Genomic DNA, 17,437 nt, shown 5'->3' with positions numbered 1-17,437 from the left:
CATAAAAACCTCACTGCATATTGAAGGGGTGGGGAATCTTTTTCAGCCAGAAGGCTGCATTCTCTTCTGGGAGGCCACGTGCCAATGGTGAGCGTGGCCTGAGCTAAAGGGGCGGAGGGAAAAATGACCACAGCAAGTGATGCGATTCAGAAGGATGTGTTCCAACCATGCAAAAGTTAGACGTTTTTAATTACATCCTCTCCCCCAATTCTCTGTCTGGGCAGGCATGAGGCATTATCACAGTTAAAGAACACATTTGCAAGCAGGCAAAAGCACTTGAGGAGGATATGGAGCAGGGCCAGTCAGGAGTATGGCCTGGGGAGAGTCCCAAGGGCCAGGAGAGAGGCACAGAGGACCACATTTGGCACCTGGGCCCAAGGTTCCCCACCCACAGAATATTGTAAACTCATCCATTAGGGAGTGGACAATGCTATTTTCCCCTTTCTGATGTACCAGTTCACTATATGTAGAGAATGTTTTTATGGGGAACTGAAAAAAAGTGGCATCCCTCTATACTTTCTTGCCGTAAACTCCAGAATCACTGCCTTAGACTACCACCTCATTCTGTATAATGCATAGTTTAACTCTGAACTTTCATAAAGAAGAATGCCACCATTTAATGAGGCAATATTCTTTGGAACAGAAAATCTTTGACTATGAATAATGAAAAGTCATTTGAACTTTTTCCAGAAAAATATGTATGGAGTTGAGATATTGGATAAAAAAGTATGTAAGGAAATTGAGAATTAAAGCAGGAACAACTCAATGGTTTGATTTTTATGCAGTGCCTTGCAAAAGTAATCAGACCCTTGACCAATGCTCTCATATTACTGAATTACAAATGTTACATTGTAATTTCGTTCTGTATGATGTTTTATTTTGAAACACTGAAACTCAAAATCAATTATTGTAAGGTGACATTGGTTTTATGTTGGGAAATATTTGTAAGAAACATAGAAAACAAACATGTTGCTTACATGTGTTCAACCCTGTGCTGTGGAAGCGTCCAGTTTACACAGATGAAAGCAATTACTCTATCGAGGACACAGTTACTTTGCCATTGGTCTCTACCTATGAACCATTAAAATTGCTGTCACATTATCAGGATAAAACCCCCACTGTTGAAGGATCATTGGCAGGGCCGGCTCCAGGAATGCTGGGGCCCTTGGGCATCAGCTTGTCTGGCCCCCAGCGTGTGTATGTGTGCGCGCATGCACGCACGCAGCCCCCACCTACCTGTCTGCTGTCTTTTACCATTGCCCTTAACGAAGACAGCGGCCACGGTTTCCCTAAGGGGATGATGCCTCCGCCGCCATTTTTGTTGATGGCACGCATGCGTCCTACGCATGCGCATCTCTGCCATCAACTAAGATGGTGGCAGGGGCTTCAGTACCTTAGGGAAACCGCGGCCACCATCTTCATTAAGGGCAATGGTAAAAGACAGCAGACAGGTAGGTGGGGGGAGCGTGGAGGGCCCACAGATCGGGGAAGGGGAGTGGAGGGGCGGCTGAGGGGGCCCCTGTAGCTCCAGGGGCTATCAGACCAGTGCCCCACCTGGCTGCCCTTTAGAACCAACCCTGATCATTGGTCAGGCTGTGGATCTGAAGGAAAATGAAGACCAAAGACCATTCTAGAGAAGTGAGAGAGGGAAACAGCTGCAGCACTAGGGAACTGAAGAAGACCTGCCCTGGGAGTGAGTACCTGAACATCTAGGTGCTTGCTGCTCGATCCTCTGGGTTGCTGTCCCTCGAGACAGCTGAAGTCCCTGGTAAGTGCTGCAAGGACTGGGACTCCCTGCTGACCCTGGTTCCAGAGAGAGGCTGCAGTCAATTTTGTGGTGTGGATTACCAAGACCTGGGTGGGTGAGCTGGGAGGAGTTGATCTGACCCAGCTTTGCCCATCTGGATACTCGGTGCAACACCAGCACAGGCTGCAGGGATGGGGGGGGAGGAGTTGCTGTGGTCTACAGAACTTCCATCTCTGTCACCAGGAAACCACTCTTCCTTGGAGCTGGCTGTGAAGGCCTGCACCTGGTGTCGGGCTGAGGAGACCATAAACTAGGGTTGCTGCTGGTGTACTGTCCACCCTGCTGCCCGGCAGCTTCTCTGATGGAGCTGGCAGAGGCCGTCTCAGCTATGGTGTTGGAGGAGCCCAGAACAATAGTGCTGAATGATTTCAATGTCCATGCTGAGGATGCCTCTAGTGGTCCAGCTCGGGACTTCATGGCCTCCAGGACGACCATGGGGCTGTCTCAAGTTGTCAATGGCCCAACACAAAGGGCAGGGCACACCCTCGACTTGGTTTTTGCTCCAGATGGAGGAAGCAGAGCTTGGAAAAGTTACTTTTTTGAACTACAGCTCCCATCAGCCCCAGCCAGCATGGCCACTGGATTGGGCTGATGGGAGTTGTAGTTCAAAAAAGTAACTTTTCCAAGCTCTGGGAGGAAGGGATGGTCTGGAGATAGGGGGGGTGGATGTCACCCCATTGTCATGGGCAGATCACTTCCTGGTGAAGTTTAGACTTATGGCTCCGATCCTTCCTTGAAAGGGTGGTGGACAGATTAAGTTGGTCCGCCCCTGGAGCCTAATGGAATCCACAGGATTCCTGAATGCCTTGGGGGAGTTCCCAGTAGATAGAACAGGTGACCCTGTTGAAGCCCTTGTCACACTGTGGAACAGCGAGGTGCGCCGGGCTCTTGACATGGTTGCCCCTGAGCGCCCTCTCCGGCATTGTGGAGCCTGGTTTGCACCTTGGTACGCCAGTGAGCTAAGGGCAATGAAACAGGCTGGACGACGGCTACAGCGCAAATGGCGAAAGACGTGCTGTGAGGCTGATCAGGCACGAGTAAAACATCATAACCGTGCCTACTCTGTGGCAGTGAGGGTGGCGAAGAAGGCCCACTTCTCTGCCTCCATAGCATCCTCAAGTAGCCGCCTAGTGGAGCTTTTCTGTATTGTCAGGGGTCTGTTGACATCAACTCCAGGAAATGGAGTTTTAGACCCTTCGGAGGCCCACTATGAATTGTTTGCAAGGCACTTTGAGGGTAAAGTTGCTCCCCTCCGTAGCAGTCTTGATGCCCCATCCACATCTACTGTAGTCCCCAATGAGGTGTCCAATGCAACATCTGCTACAACTTCTTGGAACGGTTTCAGTTGATGCGGCCTGATGACATAGACAAGGTCCTTGCGATGATGCGGCCAGCAATGTGTCCTCTTGACCCTTGCCTTTCTTGGCTTATTAAAGCTTGCCAAGGGGGGTTGAGAGTGGATCCAGAGTGTGGTCAATGCATCATTGCGGGAGGGAGTGGTTCCAGCCACCTTGAAAGAGACGGTAATCCGACCACTCCTGAAAAAGTCCACCTTGGACCTATTGGTTTGTGACAACTACCGACCAGTTGTAAATACAGGCTTTTTAAGTAAGGTGATTGAGAGGGTTGTGGCGCAGCAGTTGCAAGTACTCTTGGATGAAACATCTTGACAGGGGGAGTGCGACCCTGTTATTCTTACTTGATCTCTCAGCAGCTTTTGATACCATTGACTATGGTATCCTTCTGGGTTGACTTGGTGAGATGGGTATTGGAGGCACTATTTTACAGCGGTTCTGATCCTATCTCTAGGGTCGTTCTCAGGGAATAGCACTAGGTGACTGTCTTTCGGGCCCCTGGCAGTTGTGCTGTGGGGTGCTGCAGGGTACTATCTTGTCCCCCATACTGTTTAACATATATGAAGCCCTTGGGAGCGGTCACCAGGAGATTTGGGGCGAGGTGTCAGCAGTAACATCTTAATCGGAAGAGACCGTGCAAGCCCTTGACCGCTGCCTGTACTCGGTGGTGGGCTGGATGAGGACCAGTAAACTGAGCTTGAATCCTAGCAAGACAGAGGCACTGTGGGTTGGTGGTTCCCGAGTTCAGATAATTGGTCAGTTGCCTGCTTTGGATGGGGTTGTACTCCCTCTGAAAGAGCAGGTCCGTAGTCTGGGGGTGCTCCTGGATCCATCTTTGTCACTAGAGGCCCAGGTGACCTCCGTGGCTAGGAGTGCCTTTTACCAGCTTCGGCTGGTAAGACAGCTGTGGCCATTTCTGGACCGGGATAGCCTGACCACTGTTGTCCATGCACTGGTAACCTCTAGGTTGGATTACTGTAATGCACTCTATGTGGGGCTCCCTTGAGGTTGATCTGGAAGCTGCAACTGGTGCAAAATGATTCAGCGAGACTGCTCACTGGGGCAGGGTATCACCAACATGTCACCCCGCTGCTGAAAGAATTGCACTGGCTGCCCATTTGCTACCGGAGCAAGTTCAAGGTTCTAGTTTTGGTATACAAAGCCCTATACAGCTTGGGACCAGGATACCTGAAAGACTGTCTTACCCCTTATATACTCAATCTATCACTGCGCTCTGCAGGTGAGGGCCTCCTGCAGATACCATCTTATCAGGAGGTCTGTTCTGCACAACATAGGAAACGGACCTTTAGTGTGGCAGCACCTACCCTGTGGAATTCCCTCCCCTTAAATATTAGGTGGGCGCCATCTCTGCTATCTTTTCAGTGTCTTTTGAAGACTTTCCTCTTTCAACAAGCCTTTTAAGTTGAGACCTATCCCAGTATGCGTCTGTGTTGGAATTGCTTTTTAATGTTTTTTTTTTTTTAAAAAACAGTATGTTTCTTTAACCCTTTTTAAAAGATGTTTTAAAGCATTTTTTTAAAAAAATGTTTTTAAAGTTGTTTAGTTTGGGTGTATTTTAAGGTCTGTTTTTATGATGTTTTGATGTGTTTTTAGTGCTTTTGTTTGCCTTCCTGGGCTCCTGCTGGGAGGAAGGGTGGGATATAAATCAAATAATAAATAAATAAAACAAATAGGAAAAGGGTACAAAATAATATCCAAGTGTTTGGATATTCCACTGAGCACAACTGGAACAATAATTAGGAAGTGGAAGCTGTATCACATCACCCAGGCACTGCCAAGAAAAGGCCGTCCCTCAAAACTCAGCACCGGAACAAGAAGGAGACCTGTGAGAGAAGCCACAGAGAGGCCAGCAATCACTTTGCAGGAGCTACAGAGTTCAGGGGCTGGGAATGGAGTAGTGGTGCACCAGTTAACCGTATCAAATCTCTGCATAAAATATCATAGAGAATGAAATTACAATGTACCATTTGTAATTCAGTAATATGAGAATATTGGTTAGAGGGGTCTGATTACTTTTGCAAGGCACTGTAACTGTTTTAATTATTGCCAACCCCTATTATTTGTAAATCTGCAGGCTTTCCATATGTGAATAGGCACAGTCTCAGTGAATTCCTCCCAACATCCTCCGAGATTAGCTGAACATCTTTTTTTCAGCCAAGTTTTTGGAGGAAATGATTATTCTAGATTTGTAGTCACTGCTGGTATATCATTGTTGCTTGTTTTACTAGATTTTTTGGAATGCTTATTTTAATTGATAATTGTGTTTTACTTTTATTGATGTAAGCTATTTTGAATGCCTTAGGTTGAACTCTTGAGTTATATATTATAAATGAAATACAGTATTGGGCTCCTACTGAGAAGAAGGGTGGGATATCAATCTAATAAATAATTAAATAAATAAAAATAATAAAGTAGTATAATTTTAATAGGGCAGGATGTGAAGTGTTTTATGGCACAAACCTATACATGGCTCCTCATAAGTAAGCTCATTTGTCTCACATAAGTATGCATAAGATTGTAGTGTTTTCTTGCACCTCCTACTAACAGTTTTAAAAACCTGTTTTAATTTTTAAAAACTGTTTATATATGGAACTGTTCTCATGCTTTTTTGTTTACGGCTGTAGCTGTTTTGTTTTTATAACTGTGTATTTTATTGTTGTAACCTGTCCTGGGACTTTATGATAAAAGGCAGATACGAAATCTAATAAATAAAATAAATATTTCCAACAATTCTTATGTCTCTATTCATTTATTACATTTATGGATCACATTTCTGCCAATTCATTAAAAAGGCAGCATACAACTTAAACTTACAACCCTATAGACACAATATAAGTGATAAAAGGGAGGAGGATGGAGGAAGAAAATATACAAATTCATATATTCATTCCTCTTCCATACATAAAATATAATGGCCAGGCAGAATGGGAGAAGCCAAAATGGCAATTACTCTCAGCCATACCAATAGATGGGAGATCACTGGTTCACCCGTTTCTCTGATGTAGCTAGGTGAAATTTTACAGAGGACATGGCTGAAAATGACACCCCAGTGACTAATCATATCACACCTCAGCCAGAATATATATCTCCCCCATCTCAGCAACTGTGAGAAATGTGGAGACTCACAATGTGAGGAGCCTGGTACAGGAGAATTTCTACACATTATGGATGATATCCAGCCAAGGTATACTGAGAAGAGACCCAGTGAAATCAATGGACATAAGTATGACTAACATTAGATAATCACCCCATGCCTATAACACAGATCATTTACTATGGGGAGTCAGTTTTCAGCAGCTTCCCTTGCTAATCGTCGCACGTATTGCAGCTTTCATTTTTCCTGTGTGATGTGATGACACTAAAGCAGAGGCTCTTCACTTCAATTTCTCAAACAATATTTTGTTGGTATAGACTAGATCCTGAGTTTTAGGGATTAAGAATATAAACAAAAGGAATGGGGTATATGTTTATGTAAAATGCACTGTATTTATATTATATAAATAACTTTAAAAGTTCAAAGAAAGGTTAAAGACATGTGGTACTGCAATTCATGTAGCTGAATCAGAATGGTGAACCAAATCTGCTGCTTCTTCTGCTTCGACAGACATATACTGTATTAATTTTTTAGTTAAGTCAATATTCCCCAAACTGTTCTAAGGTCCAAATCACCCTCCTTCAAAAGTTGATCTGAAGTCAGCCAAACTGGGAATTTAATCGTACAGACTGTGCATATGTCGGCCACACAGAATATGGAGCTGATCCAGCATTTGACAGAGTCTATTAAATATGATACCATGAAGTTAAACAGATGTTGACCCTTGAAAAAATAATAATGAAGCCATTGTGCAGTCACATGTTCTTTAAAATGTTTTAAGATATTACAGCAAAGCTTTTGTTTTTACACTTTATCTTGGAAATCTCCGAGGTATGCCAGGACCTGCTGCAAGTATGTGTGGTATTTGGCACTAAATCTCCAGAATTAGCTCTTATCCTAATAAAGTCATTAGGAGCTGTGGCTGGAGCATGGACTGGATTAGATTACTGTTAATACTCGTAGCACACAAAAATTCTGAAGCAGCAGAGCTAATAGGAGGTCCTGCTGCTCTGTGCAACAGTGGAAAAGGAAGAATGTGGGGAAGAGTGCAATCTCCACTCCACCACAGGATTGCTAGGTGTTAGCACACAACAAGGACAAAGGGGGCCAGGCCCTCTCCGTATGATTAGAACATTATAGAAATGCTCCTGCTGTGGTCTGTGTAGGTGGGACTTCAGAAGCCACAACAAAATAATCATTATGTATTTTATCTATGTATACAAAAGTATTCAGTCACATATATATGCATTTCACTTTCTTCTCTATGAGGCTTGTTTAAAGGAAGGATTAGTGTGAAATTTATAAGCTTATAAATTGTTTTGAAATCAGACACATTTGATAGTCTCGTCCAACGAAATAAGGGTATGAAAGAAAGTTACATATTATTGTGAAATTCCTAATGTGGGCTAGTTTATGCATGCAAAATTACTACTTTTTCATTGTCTGTGTGACTCCTCCTAGGAATGAGATTGCACGGCAAAACCCAGCCACACCACTGCCTTGCCCCTTCCCCTCTCGGTCCTGGTTTGCTGCAGTGACTTAGCCAGAAGGAGGCCAGGTGAGTGGCACAGCCCCACCATACTGTCTGCTGCTAGCTAGAAGAAAGAAAAACAGCAGGACCTGTATTCAGGAACTTCATCTCTCTCCATTGTTGTCTATAACCATATAGCTATAAATTAGGCCCAGATTTTGGAGTACAATAATCATCCTAGACCAACTGTTACTAAACTGAAGTTACTGAAATATCACTTTCCTCTTACTACTTTTTCATTGTCTGTGTGACTCCTCCTAGGAATGAGATTGCACGGCAAAACCCAGCCACACCACTGCCTTGCCCCTTCCTCTCTCGGTCCTGGTTTGCTGCAGTGACTTAGCCAGAAGGAGGCCAGGTGAGTGGCACAGCCCCACCATACTGTCTGCTACTAGCTAGAAGAAAGAAAAACAGCAGGACCTGTATTCAGGAACTTCATCTCTCTCCATTGTTGTCTATAACCATATAGCTATACATTAGGCCCAGATTTTGGAGTACAATAATCATCCTAGACCAACTGTTACTAAACTGAAGTTACTGAAATATCACTTTCCTCTTAACATATTTTATTATTAGTGAAGGAACTGCAGTCAATCTACTGAAGGAATTTTGGGCATATGATATAAATGTATCCCATTCAACAACAATGTCTTTGCATTTTTCTTCATACCATAAAATCCCAATATTTCAATGCTTAAAAAAGTAAAAGAAAAATCTCACATCAAGAATTTCTTTGTTTGCTTTAGGAGATGTGGCCTCTCTCAATTCCTTAATTGCCACAGGAATTTTAACTTTCTCTCCTTCTGGAATCCAGAGCCCCTGTAAAATAAATAAAAAAGGGCAAGTTTAACATAGAACTAAAGAGCAAAAGTTTATATATAAACTATATGGAGACTTCAAAAGGGATGTAAATGCACCAGTCCACAGGTAGATGAGCTAGGCAATCGATCAGGTTAAGTATACCTCACATAGTTTCTTGAAATTATGAATGGGGTTTGAATAATGCAGTAACTCTAGAAAAATAGATTTCAAAAATGTAATTGCGTAGCCTGATCCTGTGCACATTTACTTAGCATCACTGATTTCAGTAGGACATTCACAGACAAATGGACACAGGATGGTAGCTTTAATTAACATTTCTTCAAAAATAGTGAGAAGCAGCAACAAAGGCCCGATTCAAATGTAATACTGCCCAATCTTTGAACTAGGAAATTGGGAGCATTCTATAGGCTTGCATGCTCCGCCTCTTTTTCTGATTAATGTAAACTATGTACAGAATTGCACCTGCACCACTGGCATAACCATAATTAGCTTTTAAACCAAGTATTAAAAATAGTTCCTAATCCTGGTTCAACTTCTAGTTTAAAGCCATTATTATGACAGTGCAGGTTTAAACCATGTAAGGGAGAGTGAAGAAATGCAAGCCCAATGGGGAAAGAAGAAGAGTGAAGAAGTGTTCCTGCTGTACCAGACCAGAATGTGAATGACCAACATCTAATGAAAAAGAATTCTCATTAATCTGGACCACACAGTCCTTTTCTGAGCTTTCCACATAGGTTGTGTTTCACTGACTCTGCTCTGCACTCTCCTTGAGTATTTCTGCCTTGCTGGAATGCATCTTTGAACTGTGATAATGACTCTTGCCTGCCTGGATACAAGATGGAGGGATGTGTTTGTATATGTGTAAAAACCTCTAACTTTTGCATGATAATGTAGAAATGTACAAATCACATCCACTGCCCTGCTCACTTTTTCTATGGCCCCATGCATCTTTGGCTGGTGGTCCCTGGAAGGTTTCCCATGAGGAAATGTTTTAACTTACTTACTTAGACGTAAATCCTATTGAACTCTGTGGGGCTTACTTCCAAGAAACATGCTTAGGATTCTGTTGCCTGTCACTCTGCTACCTTAATTGGTACAAGTCAAAGACTGAGATCCAAAGAACAGCACAACTAGTTCTGCATGCTCAAAATGGTTTTACGCTTGCATTTCTCAAACATATGTTCCCCATTTTATAAGGAAAAGCACTTCCTTATCTGAGAATGGGTGTCTGCTGTTGGGGTAAAAAGAGAGTCAAAAATCCCACTGGACAGGTTCTAGGGCATGGTAATATTAGCTCTTTGGATCCTGGCCAGAGATGATTCTTATACTTAGCTTCATGTGTTAGGAAGCTTAGTGTCTGTGTAGGAAAAAAGGTGGTGGCTTTACCTTATAGACAGTACCAAAAGCTCCAGAACCAAGAACTTTGACCTTTTTAAATTCAGTTTCCTTCAGAATCCTTAGGAGTGCTTGGTTTGGTGCCTCTCCGCTGGGAGTCAAGGGTTCAACAAGCTATTGTACACCAAAAGAACATGGGTTAGGATGAGAGGTTTCTCACTTTTTAAAAAAATACAAGACAGTTTAAGATTTTTTTTTAGAAATACAAAATAGATGACAAACACTTCATCTGATCTTCCTGAATAGCACATTTTAACATTTGATACAAGATATTGCAGGGGCAGTTAATAAACATACAGTGTTGATGAGAAAAAGCACCTACATAAGGCACTATGCTAAAATCAATACAAGGAGCGTGGTCATTTGACATGCAGCCAACATAATAAACAGCTAGTTTTGCATTGGTGTCTGATATGAATGCCGGTCTGACATGAATTTCATGGCACTCCTGTCTTGTCTTGTACTCCCCAGCTCAGGAGATTAGAAACGAAATCACTGCAAAGCACAGGGGGCTATGTATGTACTGCAGCTCCTTCTTTTGACTTTACCTGCTGTACCAATGATGGTTTATTGTTATTATTAGTAGTATTCATCTGTTATTCTTTTTTTCTTTTTGGATCTATAATATTTTTATTTATTTTATTTCATTATTTTTCTTTGGTTTTCCTCTTTCTTCTCATTGTTAAATTTGTAAATAATTGATTTTTTAAAAATAGCCAAAGAGGTTGGCCACCCCTGGTCTAGGAGATGTACAGATTATTCTTGTCATGGTGTGTCTTGGTAAATTATTCTCGCTCTCTTCATACTGTGTACCCATGCTGAGGAGAAACATCACATAGGGACTATCCTTTCCCCACATCACATCCATGGCAACTCATATAGGAGTCCAACTACTCACACAATCCCCATGCATAAGGAAGGTGGTGTATGTAGCCTCAGAATAAAGCCATGCTTGAACAATAAGATAACAAGCTGACTAAAATAAATTATTTAGCATAATGGCAGCTAGCAGTATATTATGTATGGAACAGCTGCAGAACGAGGGGACTGAGGAAGACTTGCCCTGGGAGTGAGTATCTGCCCTCTGGGTGCCTGCTACTATCTCCTTTGAGCTGCTGTCTGGCCAGACAGCTGAAGTCCCTGGTAAGTGCTGCAAGGACTGGGACCCCCTGCCTGGCCCTGGCTCCAGTGAGAGGCTGCAGTTAATCTCGCAGCCCCTTGCAACAGCTGCTGGGTGGGCCAGGACGCATAAAAGACCAGCTGCCCTTGGGGAGCCCCTTAAGGAGTCCCAGGGCGAGGGCACTACCCCCTTCTATTACTTTTTCTTGTTGTTTTTTAAATTTGTTTTCTGTTAAACCAGTCTAGAGGTGATTGGTGGTGGAGAGGGCGTGTGGTGCATGTGTAGTTCCTGCACAGGGTGAGAGGCTGTGTAGTGAACTGAATGGTAGGAGAAAGTCACCAGATGCCTTCAGAGCAAGAGTCTGTAACTGGCAGAAGGCTGGCCCTCCCTGGATGTGAGACAGGAGTTGGAGGGAGGGCAACCTTCCGACAGCAACGTCGCCTTGTTGTGGTTGCTGAGAATGGCTTATTGTTATTCCACCATTACCACCCCCTTAAAAAAAATAATTGACATATACACCTGTGTGCACAAAGGGGTGTTTGGTCTGGAGAAAGACAACTCAGACTGAGGCACTTCAGGCTGCATGTAAGGTCATATATTCACATGCTGCCATTGCCTCCCTCCCATCCAATACTCCCATTAATATAAATATTATATTGACTAATAGGCAAAAAACCTCGCGGTTTAAGAACATACCTATAGCCACCAAATGTTTCTATCAAACTCTTAAAAGCAGGGAAATTGGGCAGCTATAGTGAATGCACCAGGGGAGCAGGAGACCTGACTTTCTCTCTGAGATATTGTACTGCCCTACATATTTGGTAATGTGCTTCTGAGCATATGGTGAGTGGTGGCAACACCTGCCACCTCCAAAGATGGAGAATTACATTTTTGTATGTTTGTTGGTGTTCTTTTTACTTTGCTTCTTTCTGTATTACTGTTTCTACAGACAATCTAACAGAGAAAATTATATTTCTCATTATTCATCCTATAAATTTGTGTCAAATTTATTTTTATTAATTTCAAAGCCTTTTTATTGGTCAATGTGATATGATGGTGCAGACAGCCTTTTGTGTTTCAACCTGGAGGTTTGTGTTTCAAACTGGAGGTTATGTTCCATTTCTATTTTGGGTGCATTAACAGTTGAATCTGAAATTGCAGTTTGATGTAAAATCAGATAATATGTTGCTATTTAAGCATGCACTCTAGCTGTTGGAAAAAACAAACTTGGCCTGCCCAAGAAGCATGTTTTCAGCCTGCTATGCTTAAACTTCTCCACTTAAGGAAAGGTGGGCATAGTCAATTAAAAACATAAAGCACACCTAGAATTTGGCTAGGATATATTTCACCTCCGACTGTTTTATCTTGTGCAAACTGAGACACTCCTCATGCCCACTGGAAACTATTCTAAAGAACAGTCAGTGCCATTATTCCACAATAGTTTTTTGGAGCTTTTTTTAGTGTTGCAAAGTGTTGCTGTACTTCACAGATTCACAGGAACAGAAGCAAAAGAGAATGATTTACTATAGGAAACTTCACTAAAATTGCAAAGGAAATCAAAGATATTTAAAGTGACTATCTGAACGATATCAATTATTTTACTACAGTTGCTTCTTCCCTGATAAAACAAGGTCAGCACAGAACATGTCTTGTTTCTGTTATTTGGGCTGATTGCAGGTGTTGCCACCACTCACCATATGCTCAGAGGCACATGTTACTAAATTCTTCCAAGCTACACAGCAAGTGGATTGGACTGTGAAAGACCAACCCAAATTGTGTTTGCATTTTGACCAATTTGTAGGGCAGTACAATATCTCGGAGAGAAGGTCAGGTCTCCTGCTCCCCTGGTACATTCACTACAGCTGCCCAATTTCCCTGCTTTTAAAAGTTTGATAGACATATCTGGTGGCTATAGGTACATTTTTAAACCGCAAAGTTTTTGCCTATTAGTGAGTTTCTCTGCTTTTTAATCCGGGAGGCAAGAAATGGGATCCTGTGCAAGTTTGCTGAGAATTTGCCAATTAGGCAAGCCCAGCAGCTGTAAGTCTGGCTTTTAGAACACTAGCAGGTGGTTCTTACTGAGCATGCCCGACATTATCATTGAGTTTAATGCTAAATTTCTTAAATTAATTAAAAATCAGCCAGGCATTTTTAAAGTTTTAAACTGCAGAAGATGAAGGTCAGAGTATGGGGCAAGGTCAGTAATAGGATTACAGGTATTTTGTGAACATGGCTGAGTTTTAATTAATTTCAACAGATTATGAGAACTCTGACAGAAAAAAGTCCAAAAGCGGTCTGGTATTTCTCTCTCTCTTTTTACACTTTGAACTCTCAGTTCTCTCTGACTGTTTTGTGTATCACCATGAAAACTTAAGAGTGTTGTTAAGCAAGCGTTTCTGAGTTCAGGACTATAAGTTTTCTAAGGTTTTGTTTTGAAAAGAGCTTATGGGAAGCCTCAGAATGGCATGGGGGGTATTTTCGATTTAACTTTGGAGAATGCAAAAAATCCATGCTGACTATAGTATACAGCCAATTGCGTGAATGTATAATAAAGAGAGAAGGTTTCACCCTAGTCATCTTTTGGTTGGTTTTCTAAGTTTGTTTTCAACAGGGGAGAATTCAAATATGCAACCCCACAAATGAAGCAGTTCAGTGAAGAAAAGGCTACCATTTGATTTTGTGGATCATACAAACTTAAACAGGGCTGAAACTAATTCAAGGGAAGCAACTCCAGTTTTGAAGTCACAAGAGCGTGAGACCAGTTTTAAAAGATCAAGATAAACAGATCATCTTTAAAGTCTCAATACCAGGTTTGAAACCTCAGTGTCAGGGAGAAACTCAGGCTTCAATATGCTTTGCTTTCAAGTTAGCTAGGTTCACCTCTTTTGCAATGTCCTCTCTGTCCAGACTAAATACTGGCAATAGTATCACAACATGGAATTTATTGCTCATAATCAATAATATCAAGGCATTATCCATTGCACAATGACCCTGAGCAGCACGTGAAGAATCGTATTACCTAGGAACAATATACTATTGTTTGAGTGCTTAAAAAAAGGCATCTTGCCGAACAGATATGCTTTCTAGAGGGAAGACACCTGGATTCCATGCAAAGAATAGGAAATAATTGCATATTTGCATAGCAATACACTGATAATTTGGAAAGGCTCTGACACTCTGGTACAAATTATTTGTGCCAGTTTCAGCCAGTACATTTCAGAATCATCTGCTGTACCTACCTCTCTTTCTTGTAGCAGCCGGCGCAAAGTACGTTTCCTAACAATGCGACGCCTGCGAACATAGAGACCAATGCCCAATGCTACAACAACTAAGCACAGAATGCTCCCAACAACTCCAGCTGCAACGGATGGGACATTAGAACTGGAAGACAAAAACAGTAGGAAATATGTTTGCTCTCATGTTAGGGTGATGAAGCCGACTCACCATCTGCTGAATATTCTCATCTGACAACTTTGTTTTTAAATGAAGGTGGACAAAATAGAACGAGGTTGTTCTTCTAGTTCAGGCTTCTACCCTCTAGTTAGAGGCCAACATGGTGGGAGGGCCTGCAAAGTGTCTTGGTACATAGTACCCCTCCTTCCAGGGTTCCTTATAACAAGCCCTGCTTGAATATTAATTCCATCTGTCATAATGAAGGACCAATTTGTTAACAATATTTTAAATCTCCCTCTTGAACAGTATGTTTTACTACTCAAAAGAAATACTGGTTCTGTTTTTAAAATACACTATTATTATTTTTAAGCCCATGAGCATATAACTGTTATGTTATGTCAACCTAAATCACTTCAGTATCCAATAATTATTAAATATTAGGCTTGATTAACAAAAAAGAAGTCTGATAATATGGAGGAGAAAGGAAAAAAGGAATGTAGAATTATTTAATGAAACAGTCTACTATTTATTTAATATCCTGCCATTCCTCCCAAAGGACCCCAGGGCAGCAAACACATTTACAAGACATTTTATGATAACAAAAAGCATTCTAAAATCAGTTGCAGATAAAAACATTCTAAAATCTGTTGCAGACAAAAACAATCCTCCATTTAATGATTTCCGGGTTGCCAGGAACAGTTTACTTCAGCCAGGATATGCCTGGGTAAAGAGGGATGTTTTCAAATTCCTTCTAACAGCCAATAATAATGGACAGAGACGCACAAATGGGAAACCGCCACTGAAAAGGCCCTGTCATGGGACATCAGCAACCGCACAGTCTATGGAGGTATTCAAAATTTTATTAAAGTATATTACCTTGCTGTGCTTAAACTATACCTTCCCAATGGCCTATAACTGATATAAATTGGAAATTCATGTTTGTATATTCACAGAATCATTAGATTTCTAGTGTTTCAAGATTATATTTTAGCCATAGGAAAAGCACAATTTAACAATAAAATGTTAACTATGTAATATGGGTGTGTGCAGATATGTTATTCTCAGCAGAAACATATAATTAATAGTAATAATTACCCATTAGGACAACCTTCAAGCCCTGGTCCTTTGCACCTAGAGAGTGAGAGAGAGACAGACAGAAAGAAATGGCAGCAAAATTAATAGAATTACTGCAAGATTAACATTATTCAAGTCCATTATTTAAGTAGAACACAGAACTTCCAATTTTCCAAACCCCACCCCATGTTACAAATTCAGTCTCTTAAAAAGCACTGCCTTATTCAATGACTTCAAAAAGACCACACAAAACATCCTATCACAAAGAAACAACTGTTCGCTGGCCTACATTAAAGGAACCAGCAATCTTGCTGTGAGTGGACAAAATATTCATTTTAATATTCTTGGTAGTAGAAAGGTAAATGGTTTAAAATATCTAAGGATAGAATCAACAAAGGGAAACCTCTGAAGATCAGACCTCACACTATTCAGTGCAGCTGCACACCCTAAATAACAGAACTTTTTTGTGTTTAAGAGAATAACTTTAACCTCAATGACTTGACTTTTGACTTAGGCCTAATATTCAGTAACTGTTTTCTTCAATGAACACTACTTGGCAGTAGCATTTTATAGCTAGGTTCACTGTCCAAATACAACTCTGCTTCTTCTACTCTTGAAATAACCCCTCTCCCGAACATAAAACTGTCATTTAGAGAGTGATATTAACCTGCAATCAAAATACCTGTCAGGGAGAATGGGTCTAAATCTAAGTTTCTGCCTGATATGTTTTTCTACTTATGAGAAGATTTTATTATGGGGGAGCAAAAAAATATGGATTCTCCAACTACAGGCTGAAATAGTCCTGTTTCAGCGCTAGCAAAGGTGTGAGCATGCCAATGCTTCTTAAGATTTAGGAGCTATTTATATAAATCAGTCTGCAAAGGGCTTCTCCTTTAGTCCATCTATCTCAGAGGTTGCCAAACCTTTTGTACCGGAGAGCATATTTCAAATTTTGAGAATGCTGCACACACCAGTCACAAAATAGCTGCCATGGGGCATGGCATAACACAAAATCAAGGGTGGAGGACCTATTAAGTTGGTCCGCTCCCGGAGACTCATGGATCCTACTGGTTTTCAGAGGGCTCTGGGAGTTTTTCCGGCTGATAGTACTGGCGCTCCTGTCGAGGCCTTGGTCGAACTGTGGAATACGGAGATGACCCGGGCTATTGACACGATCGCTCCCGCGTGCCCTCTTCGTTGCAGAGCTCATACAGCTCCATGGTATACCCCGGAGCTGAGAGCGATGAAGCAAGAGAGAAGGAGGCTGGAGTGCAGATGGAGACGAACTCCAGACGGATGCAATTATGCTTTGGTAAGTGCCTCTACTAAGTCGTACATAAAAGCGGTAAGGGCGGCGAAGAAGTCTTACTTCGCTGCTTCTATTAGGACATCTCTTTGCCGCCCAGCAGAGCTTTTTAGGGTTGTAAGAGGACTCTTACATTCAGGTCCTCAAGATACCATTGAAACATCTGAAGCTCGCTGTAACGACATTGCAGGGCACTTCCAAAATAAAATTGCATGCATCCGTAGGGACCTAGACTCTGATGTTATGACAGTTGAATCCACTGAAGTGTCCAGAGCATGGTCTTGTCCTTCATTATTGGATGAGTTTCAGTTGGTGCAGCTTGAGGAAGTGGACAAGGTGCTTGGAATGGTGCGTGCGACCACGTCTGTGCTGGATCCTTGTCCATCTTGGCTAGTGAAGGCTAGTAGGACTGGTACCACCGGCTGGGCTAAGGAAGTGATAAATGCCTCCTTGAGTGAGGGAGTAGTCCCTAGTAGCCTCAAGAAGGCAGTAGTAACACCTCTTTTAAAGAAACCTTCC

The 17,437-nt window shown here is 42.0% G+C and overlaps 1 protein-coding gene across 3 annotated transcripts in view; it reads right to left on the bottom strand.

Annotated features, from left to right (window-relative positions):
- EGFR (epidermal growth factor receptor) overlaps positions 1–17,437 on the bottom strand; it is a 253,092-nt gene that overhangs the window by 28,179 nt on the left and 207,476 nt on the right. For all 3 annotated transcript variants that reach the window (XM_061586830.1, XM_061586831.1, XM_061586832.1), the window contains exons 16-19: positions 15,634–15,669; positions 14,385–14,526; positions 10,017–10,139; positions 8,529–8,627 (exon numbers count right to left, since the gene is read on the bottom strand). In XM_061586830.1, the coding sequence (XP_061442814.1) occupies positions 8,529–8,627; positions 10,017–10,139; positions 14,385–14,526; positions 15,634–15,669 (400 nt within the window). The remainder of the gene's footprint in view (positions 1–8,528; positions 8,628–10,016; positions 10,140–14,384; positions 14,527–15,633; positions 15,670–17,437) is intronic.

Source organism: Rhineura floridana, chromosome 10, assembly GCF_030035675.1.
Source record: "Rhineura floridana isolate rRhiFlo1 chromosome 10, rRhiFlo1.hap2, whole genome shotgun sequence".
NCBI classification, from domain to species: Eukaryota; Metazoa; Chordata; class Lepidosauria; order Squamata; family Rhineuridae; genus Rhineura; species Rhineura floridana.
This window is presented reverse-complemented; position numbering and strand designations above follow the sequence as displayed.